General features: G+C 47.9%; 2 protein-coding genes across 4 annotated transcripts in view; one reads left to right on the forward strand and one right to left on the reverse strand.

Moving 5' to 3' along the window:
• Positions 1-6,098, forward strand: part of ARHGEF16 (Rho guanine nucleotide exchange factor 16) — a 37,163-nt gene extending 31,065 nt beyond the window's left edge. For all 3 annotated transcript variants that reach the window (XM_074975480.1, XM_074975481.1, XM_074975482.1), the window contains exons 12-15: positions 726-935; positions 1,940-2,013; positions 4,391-4,492; positions 5,257-6,098. In XM_074975480.1, coding sequence (XP_074831581.1) covers positions 726-935; positions 1,940-2,013; positions 4,391-4,492; positions 5,257-5,396 — 526 coding nt within the window. In that variant the 3' untranslated portion in view covers positions 5,397-6,098. The remainder of the gene's footprint in view (positions 1-725; positions 936-1,939; positions 2,014-4,390; positions 4,493-5,256) is intronic.
• A 9,971-nt stretch (positions 6,099-16,069) lies between these two features.
• The window catches only part of MEGF6 (multiple EGF like domains 6), a 248,824-nt gene continuing 238,903 nt past the window's right edge, over positions 16,070-25,990 (reverse strand). Inside the window, exons 30-38 of the mRNA XM_074934107.1 lie at positions 25,464-25,595; positions 23,638-23,766; positions 21,784-21,912; positions 21,490-21,618; positions 21,138-21,266; positions 19,448-19,576; positions 18,532-18,660; positions 17,772-17,903; positions 16,070-17,223 (exon numbers count right to left, since the gene is read on the reverse strand). Of these exons, the coding sequence (XP_074790208.1) occupies positions 17,159-17,223; positions 17,772-17,903; positions 18,532-18,660; positions 19,448-19,576; positions 21,138-21,266; positions 21,490-21,618; positions 21,784-21,912; positions 23,638-23,766; positions 25,464-25,595 (1,103 nt within the window). The 3' untranslated portion in view covers positions 16,070-17,158. The remainder of the gene's footprint in view (positions 17,224-17,771; positions 17,904-18,531; positions 18,661-19,447; positions 19,577-21,137; positions 21,267-21,489; positions 21,619-21,783; positions 21,913-23,637; positions 23,767-25,463; positions 25,596-25,990) is intronic.

Here is a 25,990-nt window from a genome sequence, read left to right on the forward strand (position 1 = left end):
AATGAATAGTCGGCAGGTTTAAAAGAAACAAAAGGAAGAATTTCTTCATGCAACACGCAGCCAACCTGTGGAACTCATTGCCGGGGATGTTGTGAAGGCCAAAAGTATAACAGGGTTCAAAAAAGAACGAGATAGCTGCATGGAGGACAGGTCCATCAATGGCTATTGGCCAAGATGGTCAGGAATGCAATACATGCCAGGCACTGGAAATGGCCGACAGGGGATGGATCATTCACTGATTTCCCTGCTCTGTTCATTCTCTCTGAAGCATCTGGCACTGGCCGCTGTTGGAAGAGAGGAAACTGGGCTAGATGGACCTTTGGTCTGAGCAAGTGTGGCCGTTCTTATGTTTTGAGGTCCAACCGCCGCCAGTAGCCAAGGTCGGATAGAGGACCGGTAGCAGCAGCTTTGCTGGCATGATGGCATCTGCCCTTGAGGCTTCTGCCAGCACAGCTACGTTGGTCCCGTATCCCACTTTATCAGCCCCTGCTGTGCCAGCAGAAGTCTATAGGAGAGCCCAACCACGTGGCCTTGATGGGAGGCGGGAGTTAATGAGCTAAGAAAAGGCCTGATGGAACTACTAAGGTTTGTGTGTGTCTTGGCATTTGCTGGGCTCTGGTAAACCTTCGGGGAAGCTGCTTTCAAGACCGAGTTCCTGGCTCTGGAAGCGAGCGGCATGCCCAGCACTGGGAGGTTCTAACCCCGCTGCGCTTTGTTCTCTCTAGTGAGGAGAGCTACGCAGTTATGGACTATGCCAAGCTGGATCAGATAATGGTGGAGAAAATTGAAAGCCTTGACAGTCCCTCGTCTCCCCCTGGGAAGCCGGGGTCAAGTGGTGCAGCCCGTGGCCCGTGTAGCGGCCACTCGTTTCGAGTGATCATGAAGAGGAACAGCGAAGGGAAGGAGGAAACGATTGTGCTGTCGGCAGAGTCTCTGTGAGTGTTGCTCTGTGGGCTTCCTTCCTAAACGTGCAGAGGGGCTGTGGATTTTTTTTTTCCTGGATTGTGGGTGGGGTGTGGGGTTTTTTGTTGTTGGGGTTTTTTTTAATAAAATGCTGTTTCTCTCTCTCTCTCTCTCTCAATCTTTTCAAGATGGGGTGGGGAGGGGAGAACCTGTTTAATCATATAGCACATGAATAAATACCTTAGAAAGGCCACCAAAACCTCTCCTCCCCCATAGCACAGAAATAAGTTTTTGCCTTAACTCTTCCCTGTTTGTCTTCTGCAAATTGTTGAGCTCTGCAGAGAAATTCCTTTCCCAAGGTCTCCAGCCTTGCTTCCCCCTCCCTGCTTTGGAATCTCTAGACCATCAGCTGCTGCCTCCTTTTTGCTTTCTCTTTTATCCTTATCAACCTACCTTTCCCTTTCCCCTCGGGCCCTAAGTAACTTCCATTGGCTGCTGCTAAACCCTGTTCTTTCTTATGGAGGCTTGTCTTTCTCTTTCACTTCCTGCTGTTCTTAGGTCAAAATGGCACATGGTCCCATTATCCTGACGAGATCAGCCTTCATCCGTTAGACTCGATCCTGTTTCACAAGAAGCGACGGTTCTTTTGGGAATCCCCAAACTCTTGCCTCTGACCCTGGGGATATATTTCAGCCGCCTCCACCACTTTATTGTCTCACCTCATCTTTTCATTAATGCGTGACGCTGTCCTGTAGATACTCAGCAACCTCTTACACTGCTTCTGCTTCAAAGCTGCATCTCTCTGTATCAGCCTGCAGAGAATAAAGTCTAGACCCGCTTCATAGAGATTAAATTATTTGTTTAAAGTTGCATCTTTCAGATGCTTCGCTCTTTTGGGAGAGGGCTGCTGGAATTTACCATGTGCAGGAGACCAGTATTTCTATCTTCTCTACAGCCTGGCAGAACCTTTTGGTTCTAATGCAAGGTATTTCCACGCTTGTTACCTGCACATAACAAGGTCTTTAACTCTTGACAGGAGTGACCGGGCTCGCTGGATCACTGCTCTGATGCACAGAGAAAACAAAACAGATGAAGTGGCTAGTAAAGGAGGTAAAACTTTATTGATAACCAGCCCTCAGTCATTAAGGTTTATTTTTAACGTCTGTAGCTTGCACACTGTCTGTTAATTATTGTACGACTCTCCCTGGTTAAGGACTAACTATCTCCTTCCAAAGGTCAAAGTCTCTGATTGGAAAGTTTGTGACTCCAAGGGATTCGCTTGTGCTGTGGACGTGCATGTATTAAATATGAAAGAGTCTAATTCTCCTGTTGGGAGACCCATTCTAATCTGTCGCATGTTCTCCTGCTACCAGCATTTGCCTCCCATGAAGATATCAGACCTTTTACTCAAGAGCCGCAGTTAACTCTAATCTGTCCCTTTATGATTCTGTCATTGGCTTGTGAGCTCCTTATAAAGGTGGGGCGGGATGCTAAATAAGGGAAAGGAAATGGTTCTCCTTGGAGGAGGAATGCTCTTCCGAATAGAATAAGAGAAAGGGAGACTTTTGCTCCCTCTGCTGGCTCTGCCTCAGCAGCTGCTAACTCGCATGGTCCTGTGACTCCAAAATCCTTTCTTGTCTGGGAATACACCAGGAAGTGAACAAAAATGTCGTGTTAATTCCAAGCTCTTCAGAAATGGAAAGGGGGCGGGGGGGAAATTATCTGCCAAATGAAAAGCTCAAAGCTGATCAAATAAAAATAAACCTTCTTTCTCCAACTTCTGTTTAGCCCCACCAGCTGTGTGCATGGTCTCTGGAGCACGTAATTCAAATGGTTGCAGTTGATTTGATTGTTATGAATCTAGCATTGCCAGCCCCAAGTGTTGAAAATTTATGTCAGGGCCCCAAGCAAATCATGAGACTGGCTTAAAAATCATGGGATTTTAAAAATATTTATAAATGCTGGACAGGGGGGTTCGCCACTTCCTGGTTTCTGAGTTTTTAGTATTAACTCAGATCCTGTTTTCAGGCTTTTCTCCATGACCACAAGGGCTAATAACTTTTTAAATGAAAACTGAGACTCTCTGCTAATCACATGACTCCAGAAGCTGGGGCTTTCAGAGCCCCCTTCCCATCTCCCACCCCCTAGGTATTGCGGCACTTGTGATAAAATTGTGAGATCTGGCAGCATTGTGAATCACCTTCCCAAAGACCCATAGCTCTGAGCAGCCTGGGTAACAAACTCTTCACCAGCTCAAATCATAGAGAAGTCGTGTCCAAAGCTTTGCCAGTAAGAGCAAAGGGTAGGACCAGAGCCACTGGAAATGGGTACGTTTTTGTTCCACTCATTTGGTTTGTGCCACCTCCTGCCGCTTTGTTGCTTTGCTTTGAGATTTGTGATCAAATGACCCTAAAACCCAAACTTGCCACGTTTTGCCTGGTTTGGGGTCAAAACCATCAAGTTCCACAGGGCTCATCCCCAAAATTCTGCCTACATCTGCTGTAAGCACTGTCACAAACATTACTAGGCCTGTAATCATTTCTCTATAGTGCAGTGTCAGCTTTTAGGCTCTATCCATGCTATGAGCTAGTGGTCCCCCGCTTACGTACCTGTGTGCGCACCGGCCCTTGCCGAGCTCGCCTGAGTCCCAACAGCACCGTAGCCGCCGTCGAGCTCTGCCTGCTGAGCCATGCTGCGTATTTACTCTCCTGCCACCAGCAAGTCTGTACGCGGTGCGGCTCAGCCATGCCTCTCCTGCCACTGCAGCTACAGTGCTGATTTACCCTCTCCTAGCTCGCTGAGAGCTAGTGCATGTGGGTAAGCAGGGGACTCCGCCCCGGCTCGTAGGGAGACGTGCACGCTGCCCTGAGAGCTTGCAGCCGCGCCCAAACGAGCCCAGCTCTGGACAGAGAGAGGGGGCTGAGCACAAGTGCAGAGAGGAGTAAGAGGCACTTCTAGCAGGTATAGGTGTACAGTGGGATTGGAGCAGAGCATTAGGCTGCCCCAAGGGCTGGGGAACAGTGCAAGGGAGGTTGTGAAGTGGAGACTGGGTTGGGGAGCCCATGGGGCGGGGTACAGGAGGAACGAGAGCAGAGATGTGGCTGGGGTGAGCAGCACCTTGAAGTTGGTGCCTGAGTGCTTAGCTTGAGTGGTTGTGGGGCCGTCACGGGAACCTGAATCTGCTCTGGACTTGCTCATCTGCACCTGCATCTCGGCACCGTTTTACAGCTCTCCTTGCGCGAGCAAAGGCTGTCTCTCTTGTGCCTTGGGCCTCCTGTCCCTTAGGAGCTGGCAGTGATGCAGCAGGGCCTGTCCGCTCTGTGACCAGCCCTCTCCCGTCTACCTGTGACTGCAGCTCTGAGTGTTTGGCTGCAGGGTCCAGTTGAGCCATAGCATCATCCGGCATTTTGTCCAGTCCCGCTGCGCTTTGCGTTTCATTCAGTCTCCGCATTCTCTCTCTCTCTCTCTCTCTCTCTCCCCCAACCAGAGCTGAGACAGGTGGAGATAATCAGGGCCTACTTGGCTAAACAGACGGATGAGATTTTCCTGCAGCAGGCGGATGTCGTCTTGGTCCTCGACGAAGAGGATGGTAAGTGATTTGGCGAGACTGAGGTAACAAGCAGAGGAGGAAGAGTGGTCTGGAAGCTAGAGCAGGGGACTTGGAGCCAGGACTCCTGAGTGCTGTTCTAGGCTCTGGGAAGGGAGTGTGATCTAGGGGGAGACGGGAGCCTAACCTGTGCTCTGAAAAGGTACCTCTTACTTTTTGGAGCGGGTTTCCCTGGGCTCAGATTCTGATGCTGCTGGAATGCCATTTGACCTTGGGGAAGTCCCATCCCTTCACCACGTCAATCCCATGGGAAGAATGGCTCCACCTCGTGGAGGTGTTGTGGGAAGTGCTTTGAGGGCCGGGGATGGCAGACGCTGCCAAGTTACCCAGTGAATATGCCAGGACTGTGTAGGAGCTGTCTGGAGCAGCAGCCAGATGTCCAGGTGAACCCATAGCCCGCTGTGTCATTCGCAGTCATGACTAGAGCTGGTCAGAAACTTTCTGATGAAAGAGTTTCATTTTGGGTTGGATGCTCTGTCGTGTGCTCCCAGGCAGGGCTCTCTTGGACAGCTGGGGTGTCCAGGGTCCAAAACTCGAGGGATCTCCACGTGTGGGCTACCCCAGGGTCCCTGCCATGGAGCTGGGAGCCTGGAAGTGTGGGTCAAGCCAGGGCAGCTTCTTCCAGGCCCTGGGCAGTTCATGACCGGCTGGTGCCCTGGAGTGGGGGGTTTGGAGCAGACTGTTTGTGTTCACCATCTAGGTGTTCTCTTTTCCCGTCTAACTGAGAGCTTCACTCCCTCTCTTAGGCTGGTACTTGGGCGAGAGGCTGCGAGATGGCGAGCGAGGCTGGTTTCCCCAGTCGTGCGCTCAGCACATCACCAACCGCAACGCTGTGGAGAGCAACGTCCGCCGCATGGAGAGGCTGCGGATAGAGACGGACGTGTGAGTCCCAGGCCCCGGGGGTCGTTCTTTCCCTGGAGTGAGCCAGTTATAAGGCCACGAGCTGCAAGCCGGCTGAGCCCATAGACTATTGAGGAGAGGAAAGTCTGTGGTCCAGACCCGCCGATGCCCTCGGTGTGTCTCCCACCCAGCTGATCTTCGGAGCAAACTCCATTTCCCTTCCTTTTAAGAAAACGCTCTCTAGAGGAACTAACTTGACTCAGACCTGAGCGTTCTGTGCAGAGAGAGGGACTGTGTAACCTCTGTGCATGCACTCAGGATGTGTCATCTTCTCACTGAAGACTTCAGCAACCCTAGGAGCTACTTCACATCGTCTGATCTGCCCTGGCCCCTCATACGCAGCTGGACGGTTTTCTAATATCACCTGGAATTTGCTGCATGGAATTTAAAGCCATGGCTTCTTGCTTTGAAATCCAGCCCAGAGACATCTCTGAAATATTCAGATGTGGAGTTGGGGCTTTAGTTAGACATTTCAGTTTGTCTCTCCAATTCACCTTTATTCTCTCTCTGCCATCGCCTATGGCTATTAGTCCTGGGGCAAGCGCTTGTTAGGGACCCTAGGGGAACATACAGCAGTTTGGTTACAGGGGTTCTTTGCAGCCACTGTATTGTGGGGAACACATCCAGGTGTGGTTTGATAAATGTGTATCTATAAAATGGATATTTTTCCTTCTTAGTGATTTGAATAGTCTGTCCTCATTTTCAGTAGATGGTTAGCAGCTGTGTCTGGCTCTGCGTTGGCTGGAGTGTTGGGGAGGCTCTGTCGATGAAGTGACCTGAGCCACTGAAAGTCTGAGCTTCATCTAAACCAGGGCAGGCTGCTTATGTGATTCTGCGCCCATGCAGAGGGTGAATCCTTCACAGGTGGGGGCTTGGGGACGAAGGGGGGTGGGCAGCGAGTGCTCTCCAGCGTTCTTAACACTAACTAAGCGTAGGAGAAACTACCCAGTGCTCTGTGTGCACCCTGCACGAGAGGTTTGGGATTTGTCCTGCAGGGTGTTTCTAAGTTCGAAAAGGCCAGCTGAGTCTTCGTGGGAAGTGGTCACCGAGACAGCATTGAGTCTCCAGGCTTCACGTTCCCGGCGCCTCGGAGGAGGCTGTGCCAATGCCTGGAACGAACCCTCTGCGGAGCAAGTGGTGCGATGCTTCCCCACGTAAGCGACCCGTTCTCGTGTAGATTTTCAGCCGGCATGTGTCTTGGGCTGGATGTTACGGGGGGAGGATGCATTTTCTGAGAGTCCAGGAGGCTTCAGGGCCATTTCAGTCAGGCTACAACAAGGAGTCCTCTCATGGGTTAGAACGAAGAGTGCCTGGAAGCCAGCTTTGTGACCCTATGACTGCAGGTCAGGCTTGGAGAGAGAGAGGCGGATTAATTTTATCCATTGCAATCTTTCTCCCTCCCTTTCAACCCGACCCCATCAACTCCCTGAGTAAACGCTAAGGGGAAGGTGACGGGGTAAGGAAAGAGCTAACGAGTGAGGAAAACTGGAACTAGCCAGCAGCCTGGGTACAAGGCAAACCGCTGTAATGGGAATTCCCTCTGGTCGGTGCTGCTGCTCCAGAAAATCTGTCATAACCTGTAGCTGCTCCGCTTCCCTTCGGAGGTTCCCATTTGGCTGTGTGGCCACCAGCATTTCTCACACCGAGCAGGTTGTGAGCCAAGCCCACCAAAGAGCTCTCGAGAGCTGGGAACAGAGGCAGCCTTTCAAACCCACCTGCGGCCTCTGTCTGACTGACTGGGAGTGGGCTCATTACTGAGTCTGGCTCACTTGAATCCATTCCTCCCTCTGTCCCCCCCCCCAAGGTGTTTCATGGAAATATCATCTAAGCCAGCCCTGTTGCTGATCCAGACTGCCTGGAGGATGTGAATAGTTTGGAGTCGCTGGAGGATTGTGCCATGTAATCTTTGTATTGTAGCACCTTGTTTTGATAAGGCTGAGTGCACAGTATTTACGGCGCTGGTTACTGTGTTCTGTCTGGGAGCCTGGATTCCAGGAAAACCCAGGGCAGGTTTAGAGAGGTGCGAAGGATGCCTGAATTCCCCTTTGAATGCTGCTCTGTGCCTCCCTCCGAGTGCTTTAACGTGTGAGAAAGCAGCAGAGATTCGCTGTGCTCAGAACTGCTGGCCATACAGTACTTCTCCAGGAAGCACAGCTTAATTTTTTGATACTCAAACCATGGCAGTCTGATTACTCTTTGGTGTGATCTCTGGGAGCTTTGGGGGGCTATTTTCCAGTGAGGTTCAAAGCTGGGAATGGAAATGTGGCTGCAACCAAACTGTTCCCTCTTTACAGTCTGAGACAAATGAAATATCGTGCTTTGTTTTCTAATATGGCTTCTTTTTACAAACGCAGTGAAGGCGGGGAAGGGCTGGGATGTAGGACTGTCTGAGCCAATCGCCGTTCTTTATAGGTTTGGATGAGGGGCATGGGTTGACCAGGAAGAAACTTGTATGTGACCTCCTGCCCCAGGAACGGCTTTGGGAGTTGGAATTCTTAGGAACGAAAGCCTTTGTAGCCAGTTCGTGTAACAGATCGTCCCTAGCTGTGCAGAAAGCAGTGAGCATCCCACTGGGCATGGTTCATACTCGACAGTTCCGCTGGGCGGTCTCCTGCAGCTCACCCTCCTCTGCCATTTCAAGCACTTGTGTTGAGTGAAGCTTTTTATGTGAAGGAATCCTGGAATCCCACCACTCCCCAAATCATCCCCGGTGCATCAGTTTTACTTACGGAAAGAATTAAAGCTTTGGCTCCTCCTCTCTTCCTTCCAGTTCTCTGTACTTCCCAAATGTTGGTTGTTTTCTTGGTTTTAGTAGGAAAATATGTTTGAAATTACTCTGGCCTCCATGCTGGGGGGGGCAGCCCAAGGCCTGCTGCCGACAGTGCTGTGTTTCACGCCCTGCATGGTTTTGTGAGCCCGTTCTAATACTCCACACCACTCTAAGACTGCTGCCACGTGTGTGTATCGGTGGGGGTGAGATTGTCTGTCTGCTTTGTCCATGAAAGGTGGAATGCGGCTGAAGGCTCCAATGTGGAATTCCAGCACCTTGCGCCTGTAATTGTTACTTACCCAGATGACGTGAACACTGCTGTATATCGGATGTAGCAAGTATTTAAGCCAATAAACTTCCTGATCTGTTCTGAGCGGTGAGGGGGTTTGCTGGTTTTATGTCATTGGAGCTACTCAGCAGGAAGTCTGGCTAATAACTTACTTTAGGGTATCTGGAGGGGTTGTGTAGAACATCACGCCGTCAAAGGAATACATAGGCATTCAGGCAAGCTAGACTGGCAGCCTGCATGCATCCTTCAGAAATGTCAAAGGGGGGAAAACTCCAGGAGTGGGTAGTTATTCTCCCAGAGAGCGAAATAAATGTGTATTAAATAGAAATGGGAGTTTCAAAACCTGTGCAAAGTGGTTACTAGTCCCCCCCGTTTGGGGTTTTTCCATGCAGCGAATGAAGTTTTTGCTTTTCAGTTGGGGCAGTCATTGCATTGCTTTGGAGGAGGCCTGCTTTGATGCAGGCAGTGCTGGCAGGAGCGGCTGACTTCCCATGGCAAATCTGTAAGGTAAGAATTGCTTGGCATTTGTGGGGCTAAACCGGCTGTGTCTTGGGGTCAGGGTCACTTCAGCTCTTTGTTCAAGTGCAGGCGGCTAGTGACTGGCATCTATGGTGGCTGTATGGGGAGTGGGCTGCCAGGTGTCCACATCCCAAATGCCATGCTCGGCGCTGGTGCCTCCCGTCCATGTCAGCCGGGAGACGGAAGTAAGTTTGGCCTTGCAGCACTCGGTTCCTCCATGTCCAAGGTGAGTTGTGTTAGAAGGGACACCGGCACTGCTGCTGCCTTGCGGGTCCTTCACTTGCCAGTTCGGTCACTCCTGCTGCTTTCAGGAGCACACAGGCATCCTCAGAGCGTGGGGGAAATACAAGGTTAGTGTGGCTGAGCTTGCCAGGTTTCATTCTTTATCCCTCACCTTGCTTTACCCTTCAGCATGTGTTGTGGCCCCGTCAGCACCTGTCAATGGGCTTCAGTGCCTTGGTTTATCGCTCTTCTCTGCTGCAGGCAGGCTCTGTCGCGTTGCCTGGCTGGAGGGTGAGTTTTAAACCCGTTCCCAGAACGAACGCTGCTAGTGAGTTTTGTTTTGCTTTGTTTTAATGTGAAGTCAGATCCCAAAGTGAAAAGGCCTCATTGCTCTGCTCAGGCAGGGCCAAAATTGCTCCGTCCCACAACTGCAGTATTGAGTCAGATTTTTGTTTGCAGTGCTAAGGGTGGGTGATGTGGGTCAGAGTCATAAGTCTCTGGAACAGACCAACTCAGGAATACACCTGACCTGTTCTGTTTTTCTTGCAGGGACAAATTAGAGATGGTACAATGAGAACGTTGGGGAGAATGTGCTTGTGGTTAAAATGCAGGAGTGGGATCTAGGAGATCTGGATTTTATTTGCGGCGCTGCTGCAGATTCCCACGTGACCTGGGGTAAGTCTCCTAAGTTTTCTGAGCCTCTGTTTGCAAAGTGGGGGTGATCCCTACCTCATGGGGAGTTGTGAATTGCTTTGAGACCCTGAAATAAAGAGCGCTGTGGAACTGTCCTTCATGCCAAACTATCCTTCCATTAATATTAGGGCTGTCAATTAATTGCAGCTAATGCATGTGGTTAACGCAAAACAAATTAACTGATTTTTAAAAATATTTGCACCATAAAAAAGAGAGAGTATTTTTCAATTCTCCTCATACAAGTCCACTCAGTCCTCCTCCTTGTTCAGCCAATCACTAAGACAAACGCGTTTGTTTACATTTACGGGAGATAATGCTGCCCGCTTCTTATTTACAATTCTCCTGAAAGTGAGAACAGGCGTTTGTATGGCACTGGTGTAGCCAGCACTGCAAGGCAGTTACGTGCCAGGTATGCCCCTTCATGCTTCGACTTGTAGCCTCTAAAGTTTTATGTTTTGTTTTTGAGTGCAGATATGTTTAAAAAAAAAAAAATCTATATTTGTAAATTTCACTTTCATGATAGAGATTGCACTACAGTACTTGTATGAGGGGAATTGAAAAATACTATTTCTTTTGTTTATCATGTTTACAGTGCAAATATTTGTAATCAAAAACAATAATACACAGTGAGCACTGTACTCTTTGTAGTCTGTGTTGTAATGGAAATCAATATATTTGAAAATGTAGAAAAACGTCCAAAAATATTTATAATAAATTTAAATTGATATTCTGTTATTGTTTAACTGTATGATTAAAACTGCAATTAATCGCGACTATTTTTTTAATCTTGTGATTAATTGTGATTATTTTATTTTAATCGTTGGACAGCCTGAATTAATATGGTCAGTAGGTGGCAGCCTAAGCTTTGGAAACGTCAACACTTAGTGCGATGGGCATGCTGGATTGCGATTACAGATGGGAGTTTGAGTAAGGCTCAGCTCATTGTGCTGCTTGCTGCTAATTGTCTGTATTACTGGGCCATGGAGCAGGACCCCATGGGGCCAGGTGCTGTCCAAAAGGTGGTTGTATATTTAGCAACAGCCGAGCCCTTGAATCAGGAATCTCAACCATAGGAGTGACCAACGAAGTGTCTGAATTAAGCTCAGTTAGTGATTCTCATGAACGAGGCATGCACCCTGGGCATGGGGGATGGGCAGCGTGGATCCCCATAGCTGGAGCCACGAAGGGGAAGGCTGCTATTTTAATGCATTGTGCCGCTCGTGATCGGTGCTGCTGCTGGCTTGGACTTGTTTGGGCCTCTCAAACGATCTGAATTCTGCCCCCTTCTTTTTGACGTCCCATCCCAACTGGGTCCGTGACGGTGCTTCAATGGCGAGGGTTCTATAGCACCATAGAAAGGTGGGGCTGGATGGGACCTTGCGAGGTCCTTGAGGCCAGCCCCCTGCAGTCAGGCAGGACCACACAAACCTGGACCATTCCTGGCAGGTGTTTGTCCACCCTGTTCTTAAAAACCACCAGTGCTGCTGGGGAGCCTACAGCCCCCCTTGGAAGCCTGGTCCAGAGCTTCACTCCCCTGTTCCCAATATCTAACCTCGGTCTCCCTTGCTGCGGGTTAAGCCTGTTCCTACTTGTCTTGCCTTCAGCGGCCATGGCGAGCAATTGATCACCGTCCTCTTTATAACCACCCTTAACGTATTCGAAGACTGTTATCAGCGCCCCCTCCCGCCCCACTTCGTGTTTTCTTTTCTCAAGACTAACTCTGCCCAGTTTAACCTTTCCTCAGAGGTCCGGTTTTCAGAGATCACTTTTGTTGCTCTCCTCTGGACTCTCTCCAAGTTGTCCCCATCTTTCCTAATGTGTGGGGCCCAGAATTGGACACAGTGCTACAGCTGAGGCCTCGCTAGTGCTGTGTGTAAAGCGGGACAATTACCTCCGTGTTTTACATGTGAGACTCCTGTTACTCGCTTTTGTCACAACTGCATCACCGGGTTGACCCACTATAACCCAGCTTCTTGGGAGCAGTACTGCTACCTCCCCAAGCATTCCCCATGGGGGGGGTTTGCATTTTATTTCCTCCCCCCCCCCTTTTTAATTACTATGCACTTGTCTTTATTGAATTTCATTTTGTTGATTTCAGACCAATTCTCCAATTCGTCAAGGTCATTTTGAATTCTAACCCTGTCCTCCAAAGTGCTAGTAACCCCTTCCAGCTTGGTGCTGCTTGCAAATTTTATAAGCATATTTTCCACTCCAAGTCATTACTGAAAATATCGACTAGTGTGGGACGCCCCTAGCTTGACAGCAAACCTTGGGTAACTACTCTTTGAGCACAGTCTTTCAACCTCCTGGGCACCTACCTTATCGTAATTCCAGCACCACTGTAACTCTAAATGCACCCCTTCCGATGATGCGGCTGCGCACGAGAGACGTGTCTGTTCTGTGCTTCTAGCTGGAAGGCGGCATTGCCTTAGCTAAGCAATGAGAGGGGGGTCAGAGAAGCAGCGGAGACGGATGTGTCCTAGAACCCCCCCTGACTCTGTCCTGTGTTGAACTCCTGTGTATGTTGTAATCACACAACCTCAGTTTCCCTAGCTCTAGAATCAGGGTAATAGTGACCCGTCTTCGTCAAGTGCTGGGAGCAGCTGAAACGTTCAATGTGTGCAAGCTGTGTGTCAGTTGTTATAAAGGGTCAGATCATTTGTTAAAACTAAATCACAGCAACTCTGTGTGCTAGAATTGGAACTGTGCACTCGCTGAATGTTTTGGCTTCTGGCAGGTAATGAATACAAGATGTTAAAATAAGAGTATTTTGTGGATTTCACGTGAAATTCAAAACTCAGCGTGCCCGGACTGTTGTTCTGGCTCATGATGTATGATGATAGCTGTTTTGTTTGGTTCCTGAGATGAAGTGTTATCTGCCCTCCAGGTCCACACCACAGTGATCCTAACTCAGCACACTGTGCTGAATGGAAGTCAGGAAACAAATGTTTTGCTTCTTGCTAGTTTTGACATTGGACAACAGATTTATCTTTCTCAGGGCAGTGAAAGGCTCCAGCTTAGTCTCCCAAGAGAATGGAAAGCTGCAAATCTGATTAAGAAACGGGATATTAAGTTCCTCATTTCCAGTCTAATACATTTGTCCATTAGTTGTGGCTTGACTCAGAGGATTGACTTTGGTTTTTAACAGTAAAATGCCTCTGGGAGTGGATTAGCTCAGTCTGGTATGAAGTACTGCAGCCAATGAAGAGTGTCCTTGTTTTATCACTGATACAATTTTCTCTGAGTTGCAAAAAGTTAGTGTGGGCCTGATTCTGCTTTCCCAGAGCTTTGCTTTGAAACAACATTCAGGTGCCTGTCAACCCTCTGCTGCTTAGGCCAGGGCTCTAAACTTTTATTTACATTGTGTCAGTTAGCAAGTGGCCCCAAACGCTCCCGGAATTGCTGCCTGCTTTTTAAGTATTTCAGAACCCCTTTTGAAACAGCGTAACATAAGAACAGCCACAGTGGGTTAAACCAATGGTCCATCTTGTCCAGTTTCCAGTCTTCCCAGAGAGGCCGATGCCAGCTGCTTCCCAGAGGGTGATCCAGTCAGCCCGTCCCAGCTTCTAGCAGTCAGAGGTTTCAGGACACCTAGAGCAGGGGCTTGTGTGTGTGACCAAGTAGCCACTGATAGACCCATCCTTGATATGCTTTGCTATGCAGTATGCAGTTTAATATTAAATATCTAATATACCATGAAACATATTTTTACCATCTACAGGACAATCATTGGCTACCCAGTGATCTTTATGCACCTGCACTGTTACCAGTAATAATAAAGCAGGTCCTACTTATTAGGTCACTGATTGATTGTTCTTTAAACACATCTAGCTTGTCTGCAGTGCCTTTTATGCACCAGACACCGTGACAAATTTCCAGCACAGCAATTAAACATGCAGATCACCAATTACTTTTAAATATCTGCCCAACGTTCAGAATTCAGACCCTGGTCCCAAACTGCCTGTTCAAAGACTTAGCCTCCTCTTTCACAAAAACAAAAGGCAGAATAATTCCACCAGGTTAAATAGTCATTCTCAGCCCTTTATGTTCAAGCCTGTATCAGCCTCTCACTCCCTCAGACAGGCCCACTGTCATCTGAGCACCACACTAGTTTTGTCACAATGGATCATTGGCAGAAGGGATCTTATCAATTTTCTCTGCAAGAGCCTGGTCCCAGCAGCCTTACGCTGACTTGTGCCTGGCCTCAAGGATGCACACAGGCAAAGGGTTAGGGTAAGCTCACAAGCTTCTCTCACCAACAGAGGTTGGTCCAAAGAAAGATAGATATTATCTCACCTACTGTGTCTCTAAGATCTGGCATTAACAGCGCTGCAATCGACAGTCTTTTCATGGGAGGACTAGGACATTTGTCCTAGCAGCAGTGTATTTTAAGGTGAAATATCACCACTTTGTGAAGTCAGTCAATGGCCACGATACTTTCACATTCCTGGTTGAGTTTCACAATCATGGTGGATTCCTCAGAAAAACTAAGATGCCCCTGGCCTCCTTATTGGTTTTGGGCAGTTCTAAAGACTTACATATATTTGGGCATAAGCTTTTCTGGGTAAAAAACCCACTTCTTGGAGTGAAACTGCCCACACTTCCACTACGTGTGTAGGCACTGCCTGCATCCAACTAGATTTGGGTTTTTGACTTACCCTGTAGGGGGTGTTTAAACGATCAGGGCCCGAGTCCGGCACCAAGAGCTTAGCCATTGACTTCAATAGGCACCTGGGGGCAAAACATGGAACTGCCCCTAGTTAGGGTAGACACACTGAGGTCCACCAGGGGAGGTTCGCAGGGTAAAGGGAGCCCTAGCCGTGGTGGTGATGCTGTAGTCAGCACAGCTGGTGTAAAATCTTCCGATAACTAATGAAACTACCATTCAAGTTGCATCAGTCCCTTGTGCTCAACTCTAGGCTATGGAATGCACAAACTCCTGCAGTTCTGTCAATTAATCACAGCTGTTCAATCAAAGACGCCATTAACTTTTCCTGCAGAAGTCCTGTCGTAGCACAGCTTGTGAAGAACATTTGGGGCCAGGGTTTCAAAAGCACAAAACATCAATGGGAGCAGAGTTAAGCCAGTTGTTGGAAAATGCCAGTTCCTCAAAACTTTTTTTTTTTCCCGAACGGAAAACTTCACTGAAACTGATCCGTTCCTGCAAGGCCTTTTTCAAAATGACACGAGTTTCAGGTTCAGAAAAGCAAGTTTAAAATAAAGTAAAAAAGAGAAGGAAAAAAATCTAAACAATTTTTGAAATGATCAAAATGAAGCATTTTGTTGTTAATTTCAACTTTTTTGGCCTGATTTGGGATTGGAAAATGATTTCCCACCCATCTCTAATGCTCAGTACTGTTGAAAGTCCTGCCCTTATTATTATCAAAACCACCATTTATGGAAACATTTCACTACCTTTGGGAGCTGTCGCAAGCCCACAACACACTTGGGTCATTTGGTGTCTGGCCCAGCTGCTCACATGATTCCTACAACACTGGCAATTAGGGTTTGTCAGACTATCACGTTCTATATTAAGACAACGTTTGTTTATGTTGCCTCTAAAACTAGAGAGATGTGATTCCTAGTTACATGAAAGTGCTCAGTGCTGTTTAGTAGTAGCTTTTAAACCTGTCAAACAATTAAAACAAAACAAAAAAGGTGATTAAATAATAAATGTAAACTGTATCTGTGATTGGTAAATGCAAACATCAGAGCTGTACTTAAGCCTGCTGCCTATGTGATGTGCTTTCTTAGTACTGACCTATTTTAAACCCCTTTTGCCAGTAATGCACAACCAGATTTGTTAGTCAGCCGAAGCGTTCTTAGCTCAGTTGTATAAGTGTGTCTCCGTCACAGAATGTAGTGGCAGACAAGAAAGGTGGAACCCTCATCCTCGAGGTTCTTGTTGTACTTGGACAGTGTCATTTTTGAAGTTAATTTTCCTGCACTTACAGTGTTTCTGGCTAAGATTCCCAGGAAGAAGGTGAAGTTGGGACTGTGTGCTGACATCACCAAGAACAAACTGAACTGCAGATGGGTAGATGTGGTATGAATTGCACTACAGAGCACAATGTTTCGTATTGCTTTTTCCTATGCATTCAGCTAGGGACACAGCTTGGGCCTAAGTGTATTTTGGAGATATTAAGCAGTGAAATCATATTCCCTTTAGCTTTTATTATAATCCAAACCAGATACCACTTTATGTTGTTTTTGACATAATACTGTGTTCTAGCACTCATCAGTTCAAAAGGAGTACAGAGTAGAACATATATAAATAAATAACTTTTCACCAAATGAGCAGCTAAGTTAATATTTCTTTTAAAGCAACAAAGTTTCTTGTACCCAGCTGTGGAGAGGGAGGGTGTACTCTATTAAGTTGGTGCAGTGGAACAGAGTGCAAAACACCTTAAACAAACTTGCCTTTAAACATCTCAAGGCTAAACAGGTTAGTAGCTCAGCTCCTTGGAAAGACGAGGTTACGAACACTGAGTCTGATCTACGATGCTTCTCCAGCCCATTATTTTATATACAGACTACTACCAACCAGACTGCATTTCCTGTGGTGCTGGAAGAAGCAGTCACATGTAAGTCAAGTCTCATTAGTTTAACAAAGTTTGCACAATCCCCAGAGTCCTTGTCACCCATGAGTATCAAATGCTCCTCTATGGAAGCAGGACTTACAGTACATTTTGGAACTTAAATGTGAGTGTTCTTATGACCAACTTATTGAATGTTTATTTTATTACAGCACCGTGGCCAATGGTAAACTACAAGGAAAGACTGCTCACAAGTTCAAAAATCAAGTGATGCAGCACCTCCACACACTGGGGGCAGGGTCTTTGGCTACCAAGCATGAGAAAACATTTGTACATCTTTCCATAAATATCTTTACATAAATATGTATTTTGATTAAAATTCCACACAGACAATAAAAAAATTAGAGGATGAGCCTCAGAAGTCCACTAATTGCCCACTGGAGAAAAAACTACTGCATCTCTATGATGGAGTAAAAATAAAATGCTTCCCAAAGTTTGTTGAGCATGAAATTCCAACAGCATTTCTCCCAGGTGTGTGGCTTTTTACACACTTGTTCACAGGCTCCTTGCAGAGACGAGCTGAGTTGTGTGCAATAGCCTCAAACCTCTTAGGCTGAATTCCTGTGTGGTTAGTGTTAGCTAAGACAGGTTCAGCAGAAAGACCAGGGGCTTGTTTACAGGCTGACTCTTGTTTTCCTCAAACATGGTGGCTGCATGACCTAATGTTTCACAGGCTGGAAAACTTCCCTGGGAGAGAACAGGTAGGATATTCTAGAGGCCACAGCTACAAGAGAAGAGAGAACAATGTGAGATCTTATAGAAGGCTCAGATGCGTAGGGCAGAATGCCGCCTCCACCGCTGCCCTCTGTTGGACTGATTCATACCTACTCAAATGCTACTGGTTTTCTCCATGGTAGGCAGGGTAGAGACACCCAACCTAGCTTTAATGTAGCTACTTGCCTGAGGAAGGCATGCCCCAGCTAGCACCACACGGCTGCCATGTCGCTGCTGTTGGTACCCACCCTAGTGTAGGGTATGGCTGCAGTCACACCCTCCGTGTCTGAAAGCTCAATCACTCTACCTGCCTCAGGGAAACCCCTTGGGTGAGAGCTTGTCAGGTCAAGGCCATAGGGCTGCTTTAGCTGAGGATTGTGTCTACACTAGGCTGTATTAGTCCTGCAAAACCCAGAGGGCATAACAGTACTGGGGGGGGGGGGGTGCCCTCATATTAAAAGCACGAAACCACAACCATTTGCATCTTGCCCCAATCAGTTACTGGTGTGGGGTGACAGTGGGAACGATGGAAATACCAGAACTGCTGCCTGAAGTTACCTTCTTGACATGTAGGGCCTATGTACCCATTAATGCACGTGCACTGGCCATTCTGAGCATTGCAGAAAGAATTGACAGAGCCACAGTCACAGGTCAGGGTGCAATCTGGGCCAAATTTATCCGTGCGGCAGTCTGGAGAGGAAAAGGCAGAGAGACTGTTTGGAGGAGCTGGAATTATTTCAGCAGGTTAGCTTGCAGAACTAAGCACAGGCCTGGTGAAAGGTAAGGGAGCAGTTTGCCCCACGAGAGAGATGTGACGCTGTACTTTACCCCTGGATTTGTTAGACCACCCCAAGGGCCCAGAGGGGAGTTCAAGTTCCATTCGGTTGTTGGCTTCTTGACTCCAGCTAACTATGGGGGCAGAGGAGTGTGTTATCAGGGGGCCACCTATCCACTAAGGGTGAGATGGACCATGGCATTCAGTCACTGCTGGGAGACCTAGAGGTGAATAGTCCCGCATCCTATAGGAACACCTAGAGCCATCCAGTCCTCCATGTCAATCATTCCCTATAACATTAGTACTTGTGTTTTATGAATGTGACCTACAGAGCCAACGGGCACAATTCTCCTCTCACATTAGTGTAAGGCTGGTGCGAGAAGAACCAGGTCCCATGCCATCTGGCTAGGCCACAAAAATGCCCCTCCCTTTAGTAGTCCCAGCCCCAGACAGGAAGTGATGATAGCTCGTCCGTCCTTAGATCACCCTCCCTCTTACACGCTTGGACACCTGTTATGTCTGTTGCGAATAATCCACACTCACCCAGCTCACACTTGGCACCAGTTTTTCCAGGCGGACACAGGCAGCGCCCAGTGACCGGATCACATGGTGTGTTTCCTTCACAGTCACACAACTGCTGGCAACCCTCTCCATACCGCCCCTCCTCGCAGCCTGTGAGCACAAGAGAAAGGGTGACGGGCAGCACAAGGATCTTCGGCCCTTCAACCAGTGCTTTTTCCCACACAGACAGTCTTCCTGTGGGCCTCACCCCCCAAGACAAGAGACAATCTTCTTTACGTGGAAATTATCTCAAAGTACCAGAAAACCCTGCATGCTTCTTCCCTCCTCATGAGGGCTGGGCCAGTACTGCACCCCATTAGTAGGAGGCCTGTGTGACATAAGCTGATTCGGCGATTGGCCCTGTGCGCTCAGTTTAGTAATTACCCCCACAGAGCGTTGTGCAAAACAGCAAATTTTGGAGGAGAGAGAAACAATTGCTTGATTATTGATGTATTTTTGTGCCTCTGCTTGCCTAAATTTGAGTCATTCCAACTGGCTCAAGATAGCAGAAAACTGGTGTCTAAGAAATCACTGGGAAGAAATGTTGTCTGGGATCAGAGCAGAACTCCAGGGTTCCGTTGCTGTCTCCACCTTCCCTGGTGTCAGAACACCACAATGGGTCTGGCGCTACTTAACTAACTCACTCAGTGGGTTTGATGAGTGGGCGGCAAGCACTCTGATGAGTGAATACTACCTCATACTTACTGAGCCAGAGCCCTTTTAAGATTATCGTAACACATGTCCTGTTTGCCAGCCATACCTTCCCCACAATGCTGAGTGCCGCTGGTGCCAGCGGGCAGTAGATTTGCACACTAGTATAAGAGATCAGCACTGGGCCCTGGGGATGCAGTGACAACACTTCACCTTTTGATGGGAAATATGCTGAAGTCATCCATACCTTTCTGACAGCGGTCTTTGTGGAAGCCAGCAGGACACAGACACTGACCGGTCACTGGGTCACAAGTTGCTCCATTTTGACAATCACACAACTCCTGACAATGAAGTCCATGGAAACCTGGAGGGCAGGCTGTGAAGGAAGCCAGTTGGAAAGTTCATTAGTAAGCACAGAGCGCTTCAGTGGGGCCTTATTCGCTGGGGGGGGGGGTCCCATGGGAGGAAGCATGAGCCCTTTACACTGGGAAGTTTTGAAATGCAGAGGGACAATCCTGCTCTGTGTTGTGAAGGGGCGGGGGATTAACCAGTGGTCTTTCTGACACTTATCCTTCTAGAGAGCAGGCTACTGCTCTCCGTCTGCCTTTTAGCTCCATTCTGCACACTAGATCCACAAATAATCATCATTTATTACAGTAGTGCCTGGGAGCCCCACTCACGGAGCAGGCCCCCATTGTGCCAGGCGCTGTACAAACACAGAACAAAGGGCTTGAAAACTATCCAGTCAGCTCCTGAAATTCAGGAAGATTGCTGAGTGTAAAGTTTTACTCTTTCCATGAATCTCAATAGCAAAAAAATGTAAGCTCAAAAAACTCTTCACCCATCTTCCATTTTAGTGAACAACAGGGGAAGATTTAAGGTGAAAAATGTAAAATGTCATGTGAGAGACGAGGTGGTATCTTTTATTGGACCAACTTCTGTTGGTGAGAGAGACAAGCTATTGAGCCACACAGAGGTTAGGGAAAGGTACTCTGGGCTAAATGCAAGAGGGAACAGATTGTTTAGCATAAGTAGTAAGCACATGTTCTAAGAGACCATTCAAGGTAGAGTGGCCCGTTAACACCTCTGCAGTTATAGGACAAAACAGGTGTGTTGGTGGGTTACAGATTGTTGTAATAAGCCATAAATTCAGTGTGTCTGTTCAGTCCACGAGTGTGTGACACTAGCCAATCTTTCCCTTTGAGGCAGGTGTGTGGTAGCACTGCCTTTCCCACAAAACTGCTAAGGAATCTGAGGTCCTAAAAACAGATCTATTTGTCTGACCTGAGCACACAAAAGAAACACAGACATTCCAGTAGGGACCATGTTGCTGCTTTTTTGTACTCTGGATTGTTTTAAGCAGTTGCTAATGTGGGTCAGCTTGTGTGTGCACAATCCCAGCTCAAACAAAGGACAGGACATTCAAACCAACAGCTTCTTTAACTTGACTGATAACCTGCCTAGTGGCGTACAGGGCTGCCAGACAAACAATGCAAATGCAATTTCAACCGGGCTGTGCAATGTTATGACCAACACCAGGTTGACGAAGGCCACATGTCAGGGCTCAAGTGGATCGCCAAGCTGCTTTGTCCACATGCCTCCTTTTTACCCCTCCCCAGGACAGCGCAGTGGTGAGCTGGCCCCGTGCATTACCAAGAATTCTTCCAGGGTGCTGATGCCTGTGGTTTTGGCCTCTGCCAGAGGCAGGATACTACACTTGATGGACCTCCTGGGATCTAGCCCAAACCCCTCCCCAAGTGTGTGTGTGTATAGAAGTGGTGGTGCCACTGGGCCTCTGACTTGCTGCGATGTTCAAACTGCCCCTACGCAAGTCAGATCAGCCCCTCTGCCTTATGTCTCCTGGTGCCCACATTAAACATCTTTACAGCACAGCCTCGGAGGGCAGAAGGAGCCGCAGTTCTGCTGCTTGAACTTACTTTGCTCACATAAGTGCCCATAGTGCCCTCTGCGGCAGTGGCAGGCTCCTGTCACTTGGTCACAAATCCCATTATTCCGGCACGCACAGTCCAGCTGGCAGTTGGCGCCATACCTCCCCGGTGGGCATTCTGCGGGGAACACATCCAGAGGGTAATTGGCACACGGCTCCTAGGCGAGCACGTCCTGTGCTGCACTGACCTGTGGCCAGGCCATGCCTCACAGGGTGCCCTGCGAGGGAGGGCGCAGCTACACCTGTGGCTACGGCAAAGAGGGCACCAATTCTGAACACAAACTCCGTTAGTTTAACGATTATCAGCCTGGTGCCAGGCCGGAGCACTCCGGGGGGTTTACCCAGTTCGCAGAATTTCCCGGTCCGCCCAAGCCCACACAAACAGGAGCCGTCGGCCGCGTGGCAGATTCCTCCATTCTGACAGGAGCAGGTCTGCGTACAGCCTGCCCCATACTGGTTTTTCTGGCAGACTGAAAAAGACAAAGGAGGAGAGAGTGGGAACCCAAATCCGGGTGTGATCAGACACTACAGCAATGGGGGTGGGGTACCTTGCCTGTACCCAACCCTACAGCCCTCTCCAACCACGGTGGTGAAATACCCAGTCTTGGTTAAATGGCACCCTGGTTAATGTTTACCGTGTTCACAGCTGGGACCAGTTCTTCCTGCTGGACAAATGCAGATGCCTGTCACATGGTGACAGGTGGCTCCTTCTCCACAGGAACACAGGTGCATGCAGTCCTTGCCATAGCGACCAACAGGGCATCCTAGGAGAGGATTCACTTCCATAAGAGATGGTGACATTAGTATTCTTAGAAGCAGACTGTGGGGCACAGGGCACTTGCTGGAGGATTCGCTGCACCTTGAAGTCTTTAAATCATGATTTGAGACTTCAATAGCTCAGACATAGGTGAGAGGTTTATTGCAGGAGTGGGTGGGTGAGATTCTGTGGCCTGCGCTGTGTAGGAGGTCAGACTAGATGATCATAATGGTCCCTTCTGACCTTAAAGTCTATGAGTCTGAAAAGGAAGGGCTTAGGTTTGGCTTGGAGGGGAATGTGTCTGGTGGGTAGAGCTCTGAGACAAGGAGTCAGGACTCTTGGGTTCTTTTCAAGGCTCTGCCACTAACTGTGTGATCTTAGGTCTGATTTGGTAGAGAAGAAACAAGAGCCATCTAGATCACTTCTGGTGAAGGAGGAAAGCATTTTAATGGAGGCTTCAGAGCCAATCAATGGGATGGTGCAAGGCTGAACTGCCAGATTAATGCAGCACTTCCAGACATGGGAGCAATTATGGTGCAGAAAAAACCCCAGCAAGAAAGTGATTCTATTTCAATAAAAGCAAGAAATTAAAGCAGTTACTTGGGAGCTGTAATAGTGGACAGGCTCTTTCCTCTCCTGTGTGATTCAGAGGAAGAAAAAGTAGTGCACACAGTCAATGGTGTAGTGTTGTACCTGGGAGAAAGACTTCCTTCCTGACACTGCAGCTGAGCGATTCATGCCCTGAATCGGAGGACTGGAAAGGACCTTGAGAGGTCAGTCCTGCCATGAGTGCAGGGGACTGGACTAGATAAGTATTATCTAGACCATCTCTGACAGGTGTTTGTCCAACCGGCTCTTAAAAATCTCCAATGATGGAGATTCCACAACCTCCCTAGGCAATTTATTCCAGTGCTTAACCACCCTGACAGTTAGGAAGCATGAAATCATCTCTCTGTCTGCACACCATGATCATCTTAAACTTCTACCTGGTGCTGTAGCTCCCTCTGGTAAAATCCATTTTGGCAACAGCTTGAATTTTTGCAGCAATTCACTTTCCCTTTGTTTAGCTGATGTATCATTAGAACCATAACAATGCTTGGAGAAAAAACACCCATCCCCCAACGAGTAATAAGAAAATTCCCTTCCACGAAGGTCTTTTTGGCAGGGTCACCATTGCTCCTGCAGGGGTTTTGACAGAAAACATTTTGCTGGAACCCAAGAGGAAAAAGCTTCATGAATCTGTTCTTAGAAGATGAACCAAAGCTGTCAAGATTGTCCCACACTCAGGATATTATTAGTATTGTGTAGAGGGGGTTTATTATTCTGTTTTGTGGCACATTTACTATGTGACTCCCTTCTGGTTTAATGTCTAAAACCTTTCAAGTGTAAGAAACACCCCAAACTTATGGATTTTTGCTTTTATTGTAGTTCTGGACAGTGAATCATTTAAAACAGGAGTCACTGGGAGTCAGAGGAAGAAAGAATGGTCCATACATTTCAGTAGTAATTGAGAATTCACTCCCAGCACTTCCTCTGCTAGCAGACATCTCTAAACTAGGCAGTGAAAGATACTCAGTGTAATGTTTTGCAAAGCTTGCCTTGGAAGACAAATGTGCTGCTTAAAATCTGCCTGCAATGTTCTTAGACTGTGGTCCGCCTCACAACTGCTGCTCTCTCTTGAAGGGCAGCATCTCATTCATGTGCATGGCAGCAAAGGAAGCTGCACACTCACCGATACTGCAGTCAGCTCCGACGTACCCAGCGGGACACTGACATGTCCCTGTGGTGGTCTCACAGTGTCCTTGATTCTTGCACTTACACTGCTGCTCACAATTGGGGCCATACCAACCAGCTGAACATCCTGGGGGGAAATTTAAAAAAACCCCAACGCTTAGAAAAATGACAAAGCCCAGACACTGATCATGTGGCATATGCACGGACATTCACAATGCAAGTGTCTCCTCCCCAGTCTTTATATTTAAACATTAGGTCGCGGATGACAAGGCAAGATGATTCGAAATAGTGTGTAGCATGATGGCAATCTAAGGGGTCCGCTGATTTACTCATCAACATAAACGTTTGTAGAGATGTTGTTAACCACGGTTTACTTGCTCATAAAACAACAACTGACATTGGTGAGTAAATGGTGTTGGTATGAATATATGCCAGAGAGTGACACCACCCAATTCACTTCACTCAGTGAGAGGAGGTGGGAGAAGGTCAATTCCTGTCTATTTTGAGTGAGACGCTGCTGATTTCCTGAGTAATCTGAACAAAGATCTCATGGTGAGCCAGAGAAACTGGTCCAGCTGACATGACATGCACACCAGCAGGATGAAGATTCAGGAAGCCAGGTCTGTTCTTGCCTAATGGACTGCATGATGGAGTGGCCTGTTTTGATTAGATACAACCCACATATTGTGACAGAAATAATCAAAGCGCAAGGCCATCCTTCATTCTCCCAGCACCTGCGGACACAAAGCACAGCATAAAACACAGGGAAGTGCTCAAAGCTCCAAGATACTGGCTTCTCAAAAGCAGGCCGAATTCCTCATTTTATCTTGCATTAGCCAAATCTTATAGAACTATAAAAAATAATCAGCTAAGTCACTGGTTTTCAAGGAGGCTCCTAATGGAAAAGCTATTAGTGCAGTGAAAATACATTTTTAAAAAACACTGCATAGAAAACTTTGAGCAAAAATGAAATTGGGGGAAGATTGTTTTAAGAGGGCTGCAATAAGGTGCCCATCAATCCCCGCCCTTCCTCCAGTTGCGCAGTCAAAAGGACGACGGTGAAAGCATCTCTAAATAGCCCTCCTTGCTCTTGGCAGAGGGAAATTGATCCAAGGAGTTTTACACTTAGAGAAAAACAACAGTACAAAATTCTCTGTTGATCATACTATGTAGCCAACTTGCCCATGGGTTAGATGGGAAATGGCAGAATGTGGCACTTGTGTATATTAAATTGTTTTTCATGGCACAAACTCACTAATTAGTAAGAGGAAGTGTGTGTATGGGGGTGAGAGAGTGCATGTATGGGTGTGGGTTGATGGATGGATGTGTGAGTATGCAGGGACAGACAGAGCAACAAAGGGAACAGAAAATGCCTGTGTGGGCAGAATCATTTTCCCCATTACCGGCAAGGTTCACAAAGACATAACCTGGGAAATGTTTTTTAAAATCTCAAGCTGCACGAGTGAGGGGAAAGGAAAGCACAGTGGGAACCTGGGATGACACCCAATCCGAATGCAGGAGGTCCCATATTGGAGCTGTCCCAAGGCTCCTGGAGTTCAGTTCCTGGCCATGACTAGTATCCAGTGCTGCAGAGGAAGGTGGAGTCCCCTCTTCTCTGATTAGGGAATTGTGAATGCTACCAGAAACTTCCTTCCTGACCCCACAAGATGATCAGCTTATGCCCTGATACATGACCATGGACTCTCCTTGGAACACTCAGCATGAAGAACACAGTCCCTGATTGGCTACCATGCAACAGAGAGGCTGTAGGTGAAGTCACATGAACCCTGACAACGCTGAAGACAAAGGTTAGAGCAAACTCACTTAGCTGGCAATTTCTTCCATGGTAACCAGGCGCACAGATACACTCCCCAGTGACAGGATGACAGTCTTGGTTCACTTCTGGGCACTGGCAAGCCTGAGCGCAGTTCAGTCCAAAGGTCCCTGCCAGACAGGCTGTAGGAAGAGAGAAGATGAAGACACCACAGCATTATTGTGGGGGCTCATGGTCTCCCCCCAAACCATACTCCCTAATGTATTGTCATTTTTAGAACTCCGCTATAGAGCAGGACTTATTGGTATCAAAACCCAGAGCCATGATTTAGAATGGCCTTTAGTGCGCATGGTCTTCATCTGCCACTCAAAGCAAGGGGAAATGGGAACCAGTCTTGCTGGTGTATCCTGTTGTGAGGAGCATGGGGGTAGCCGCTAGGATGCACAAAGGAGTGGGATTGAAGAGGACTGGAAGTATTTTCAGATACTAGATGCCCTCTGCAATCATGCATCCACACATGCACAGAGAGATCTGAAATACACACACTTACAGACTGAAGAATGTGCTCACATGCCTC

Source organism: Natator depressus, chromosome 18, assembly GCF_965152275.1.
Source record: "Natator depressus isolate rNatDep1 chromosome 18, rNatDep2.hap1, whole genome shotgun sequence".
Taxonomy (NCBI): domain Eukaryota; kingdom Metazoa; phylum Chordata; order Testudines; family Cheloniidae; genus Natator; species Natator depressus.